Source organism: Lissotriton helveticus, chromosome 1_1, assembly GCF_964261635.1.
Source record: "Lissotriton helveticus chromosome 1_1, aLisHel1.1, whole genome shotgun sequence".
Classification (NCBI taxonomy): domain Eukaryota; kingdom Metazoa; phylum Chordata; class Amphibia; order Caudata; family Salamandridae; genus Lissotriton; species Lissotriton helveticus.
The window spans coordinates 921,415,887-921,421,886 of record NC_136057.1 but is presented as its reverse complement, the minus strand read 5'-3'; the positions used below and the strand labels follow the sequence as shown (position 1 = coordinate 921,421,886).

General features: G+C 39.7%; 1 protein-coding gene across 1 annotated transcript in view; it reads right to left on the bottom strand.

The window, feature by feature from the left end:
* Positions 1–445: 445 nt before the first annotated feature.
* Positions 446–6,000, bottom strand: part of CAND1 (cullin associated and neddylation dissociated 1) — a 393,750-nt gene continuing 388,195 nt past the window's right edge. Inside the window, exon 15 of the mRNA XM_078676454.1 lies at positions 446–2,121. Coding sequence (XP_078532580.1) covers positions 1,897–2,121 — 225 coding nt within the window. The 3' untranslated portion in view covers positions 446–1,896. The remainder of the gene's footprint in view (positions 2,122–6,000) is intronic.

The following is a 6,000-nucleotide window of genomic DNA, read 5'->3' as shown; positions in this document are numbered from 1 at the left end:
TTTTTTAGCAGATTTATAGTGCCAGGACATCTTTGTTAAGGTAACAGACGCTTTTATGAAATCGCTCATCTCTCAAGGAAGAAAATGTACTGGACATGACCCCGAAAAAAATGTAGTTCTCCCACCAGTAGAACATATTCAAAATGTGCTTGTATGTCCGTTCACTACCATGCTTTGTTGTTGGTTTTTTATGTTTTGCTTGTTTTATCATCAAGTGGTGGTCTGGCATAGGAGCTTTCCGTAAAAAACAAAACCTAGCAGCAGGCACACAGGAAGTCAAAGTGCAGAACCTATTTAATGTATGCTCTCAAAGTACAGTCACCGACTTCAGTCGTAAACGCAGTTGTACAGATTGCAGCGTTGCAAATTATTGTGTAACAAAGTATCCAAGATACTTAAAATATACCCGCAGCATTTGTTTTGTAGAAATGTAAACTACTGAGCATATGGTTACAGCTTTAATTAGAAAAAGGATGACTCTGTTACACTTCAATGACAGTTATGCAGGATTTCCTTAACCAAGGCTAAACTGAACTTCATGCTGGGCCCTACTAGGACTACAATGTGTATATATGTATCTGCTCTCCCAAACTACCCCCAATAGTAGTAAACATATTCAAAAAGCAAATCAAATATTGCCATTTCCCTTCACTGTATTAGTTAGCATCTATCTAATTTACCCAGACCTACATACATAAATGAAGATCTAATTGGGGTTGTGGGGGACTTGGTGATCAGGGACGTTGATTAACTCACAAGGTTTTGGCTACAAATGTAGAGCATAAAGCAGTTCTACCAAAATAAAAGATGCCATATCTATTGCTTCTGTTCTTTTGTATTATTTTACACTTTAATACAGCTTACAATGCTTAGCCTATTTTAGATCCAAAATTTGGCCCACATGAGATTTCAAGAATAGTAAAAACAAAAAAAGACCTAGCACGAAGCAAAATGCTGTTCAAATAGTGTAAACTATTGTATAAAACAGGCTATAAGGAGATGCATGCATTCTTCACCGCACCAACATTTGGAGTGAAGAGCTCGGATTTCAAAAATGCCTCCAACTGGAATTTTAAAAATCAGTTTCTAAGCAACCCAAACTAAAAAAATATACACAACAATGTTTGCTTAGGGAAAATGGACCAACGGCTGTATTGCTACAGTTTGAGACAAATATAAAGCTCAACTCTGTCTGGTCCCTAACCAAAGTATCACCAATGAATCTAAAAGATGTTAAAGATATAGTTGCACTGTTAGCAATTGTTGCACTACAAGTGATTTGCACATGCTATTTTACAGACAATATTGATTTGTAAACTTAGCCATGCAAAAATGAACACATACATTTTCTATCCCCACACCTTTAAAAATGACATTTATTTATGCCTATTTTCTCCACCTGCGTCAAATACGCTGCAATATAATACATCTTACAATGGGTTTATCTGGTAGTTAGAATCCATTTATGTAGCTCAAATTTGAAGCTATTCAAAATAATTTTTTTTAGAGAACAGCAAGTAGGACACATTTAATTATAAAAGAAAGTTCATGGCCAGAAAAACGCAACATGTTTAATCCTCAACCTTAGCAGGCAAACAGATGCCGGAATCCGTGTCTATACACTGTGCGATACAAACACTTATTTCCATTTTAAAACTGGCTGAAACCACAGTAACAGAAGTGGCCTGCAACCTTTTGGTTATGGAAACAATTATTGAATAAATGCTATGAAAGCAACAATGGAACAAAGCCAAACTGTCTCTGTAAGGTACATAAAGTGAAACACTGTCAAGCCTAGGTATTTTATTTTCTTCGTTCCTTATCCTCACTCAACCTGTCATTTCAGTGCATTATCCGATTCAGTTAGATTTTATGGTCCCTGTACAGATTAAACATTTAAGTAGTGTCCATTGATTCCAGGTTAGCAGAGGACGAATCTTTCTGGATGCTTTCAAATATAGCTGCCAGTTCAGGGTTTGAGCTAATCTGCGACTGGAATTCACTCATAAGTGGACTTTTCTCAGCCTCTGGAATGGTTAGAAGTGCAGCAACCGCCCTCATCGCAGATCGCTTCAGTTCATCCTGCTTCTCAAATTCTTGTTTCACAGAGTTCGCCTTAACCTGAAAAATGAAATAAATCTGTTTTTAAAAAGGAGCCATGTATTCACTGAATGCCACTATTGGTATGAACGGAGTAAGAGTGGCATATACAAATGCAATCTTAGAAAGAGGCCCATTGACAGAAGCACTATAAAGAGAACATACAATAGTAAAATAATTTCTTCCAGCCAGTGCTTTGAGATAATGCTCATGAAATTTAGATAGAAAACATTCATCATTATTTTGGAGGACATTGGTTAAAATACTTAAGAATATGAAGACTTTACAGCGCTTTCAAAGCTTTCATACCAGAGATACTTTTGTATGTTCCAAATTTCTATGCAGTAAGGGTACTACACTTGATTGCACATATCTCCCTCACTTTCAATTAGTAGGGACTAGGAACAAGGTTTAAAAATTCTTTTTAAAAAAAGGCACTTTCAAACTAGATGGTAACCACAACTGATAGTGAAGGACTTAGATCGGAACAAATGTCAACTAGAATGTTGTGCCTGAATTCTGAATTTGGGTGTATAGTATATACAAGCTACTGATCGTGAATATTGAGCTCCTAGTCCATAAATCCTACTGTCTCAAGACTCACTAGACTTCCACCCCAGCAGGGACAGGCATCAGAGCATTGTGAAACGCATGAAAAAAGGTCTGGATGCTGATACAGGTCTCCTCCCCAAGGCTGACAAGCATCTTCTCATATGAAAAAAGTTACTTACCTGGAACTGCAGTTCTCCACTGCTAGTATCTTTCATAGATTCACAAGATGGAACCATTCCCACTCATCCAGATGAGTCCAGCAGTAACTTTACAGCAGCAATTTCAACTCTTCAATTTTCATACACATTGGGGGCGGAGGGAATAGGATAATCGATTAAAGATACCAACACTGGAGAGCGTTCGCAATAGGCAAGACTGAACCAAGCAAGTCCACATAGTCAACGTAAGATGTGATAGGATGCAGTCCAGGAAGCAACACCTTTTCCATTATTCTGTATTGGTCTTGTAAACAGTGACGTAAGCAACAATGCAGCTATAGTCTTCAGAGATGCCCAAGTAGGAGAATTCATTGAATTTAGGATCCAGGCTAGTTACGAAGATACTGGGTCATGAAGCATGACTTATCAATGGTCACCTGGAGAAGAGGTTTCCAAGTACAGTGGAATGGGCAGCAGTTCTGCCAGTTGAAACAGAATTGCATGAGCCACCTAGGAGGGATTAGGATCATCCAGCTTGGTTCTTGTTCCAGCTTCAAAAAGATCCTCGGAATTAATGGGAGAGGAGGAAAAGCAGGTGTCCCTCACCACACGTTCCAAAATGTATTTTCCCACAATCCTGCCTGTGGATATCTGTATTAATGTATTCTTTATTCGTGTGATAACGCATCCAGCTTTTGGTTTTACCACCGGTCAACCCCTCAACAGATAGTTGCATCTCCTTTCATGGCAATCCGCATTTGTATGGCTGAGGTAATCTGTTTAACTTTTGTTGGCTCCAAGAAGGCATGCAAAGAAATCTAGTGCCATATTGCCCAGTGGTACAGACATTAAACCTCCTCTGAAAGTAGTTAGAGCATATCTGGGATCTTCCCCCTCCCGATTGCTTTAATCAATGATCAGCAAAGCACTCTGGCAAGTAAGAGATTCTAGGCCTTTCCTGGTTGCCTCAATTACAGCACTTTAAAGTGACGGATTGCTTCTTGACCGGGCCATAGACCTCTGGCAGGCAGTTCTTGGAGATGTGCTCCCCAACACTCCATGAAGGCATCTGTAGTCATAACAGTCTGGATGAGATATATTTGACACATCTCTGTCCATGACTCTACAGGTCAATCGAACAGTGGCCACTTACTGGGGAGTTATTAAGATTCCTAAAAGAATAGTGCACTATCTCTCTCCCCAAGCACGTAAGCAGACAGTGGTTGCATTAGTGGGTTCCAGGTTGGATTACTGCAATGCTCTTTATGCAGACTCCAACAAGGGACTCATTCAGTGCCTTCAGGTTATTCAGAACGTGGCCGCGCGTTTTGTTCTAGCCCTACCCAATGCATCCTCCGCTACATTGGCCAGAAAGAGCCTGCATTGGCTTCCTATACAACAGAGGATTTCTTTTAAGATCTTGTGCCTGGCCTTTAGAGCTCTCGCGGCTGATTCTCCAAGCCCCCTGGGCCCTCTGCTAACCCGACATGTGCCCAGCAGAACCCTCAGATCATCGGAGATGAATCTGTTGCTGGTTCCTCGGGTTAGGAAGGTACGCTGGGGCAGCAGAGCATTCTCTATCGTTGCCCCTAGATTGTGGAACTCACTCCCATTGGAGATTAAAGCCCAACCATCCCTGTCCCTTTTTAAAAAAGCGCTAAAAACTTGGTTTTTCATCAAGGCCTACCAGTAATAGAGCATATTTGTTCCAGCTAGTTTTTGGTTAGGCGCCTTGATGCCCTTTGGGCTTAGTAGCGCTTTATAAATTTGTTTTCATTCATTCATTCATGCGGTGGAGATAATGACAGGCTCACACCAGTGGTTTTGCAAGCGTCTACCATGGGAGAGCATTTTTATTCTTGTTGTGCCCTGACTTTGGATTGTCGACGAAGCCTGATATTTGTGTCCATTGTTAGTCCACTTCTTACTGTGTTGGGCACATTCTCAGCCAGCAAAATATACACATATAGACATCATGCCCAGACGTTATACTTTGCACCTTTGCCTGCCTTTATCGGTTTTAAGATCAGGCCAGTTAGAAGTCAGATTTCCTTGTCTTTTTTGTGAAGGGAATGCCCTAGTTTCTTTGATGTACAGGAAGATAATCAGGATATGAAAAGGATGTGAGTGATTTCTCTTTGTTAAGAATAAGCCCCTGTGTCTTAAATATACGGGCACAAGCTGTTGTCAAGTTTCCTGTGGCGTACAAAGAAATGTCCATGTCTAACTAAGTGTCTAGGGTTGAGTATACCAGATGACAATTGCCAAAGATACTTAACTAATGACGACATACATTTCAGGAATATTTCTAGAGGTGATTTAAAGCCAAAAGGGAGTGAGGTTGACTGGCCACCTAGAATGTTAGAAACTTCTGATGCTTGTAATGAACTGCTGTGTGGATGCAGGCATTTCTGAGAACTAAGGATAGGATATTGGTTTCCCATCCACGGCTGAAACACTGTCTGAACACTAACATGCAGAACGAATGCTTAATCAAGAATGCAATGAGCTGATGCAAATCTAAGATGGGTCGCCATTCTCCCTTTTGAGGATTAATAAGAAAAAAATCTCGTTAAGAAGCCTGCATTGTGATACATTTTGAAAAAACAACACTGGGTGTGGGCTCCCCACAGTAAGGCCAAGCCTCAATATCACTAAACAACTACACGGAAGCCAATACTGCAACTGCTATTTGAAGACAAAATTGAATTACTGCGTACGAAGAATTAAACTAAGTGCGTGTTTGGACACTTTTGTCATATTAAATCACATTTATTATTTTTGAAGGATTTCAAATTGTTCGTTGGTTTAAAGTTCACCATGTAATTCTGAACAATTAACAACACGGACAATACAAAATATAATTTTCATTAAAATGACATTTACATAAAAAGTGCAGATTAATGGAAAAATAACATTCATACGTGATTGGTCAACATTCACATTCAAATCTCACTCATACCAAACATACACGATTCAATATCTACAATTTTAAATGTCACAAATTGAATTTGTACAAAAGACACCAAAGACACTTATTATATACAATTGCAATTATTTTGTCAAGTCAAGACAAGCTATTTCAAGAATAGCGTTCTTATGGTGTAGAAAAGCGGTCTACGCGTTTCGAACCCTTGATCAGTGGGAGGGTTCTCATCAGGACCTCATAACTGTGGGGAAGAGAAGGGAG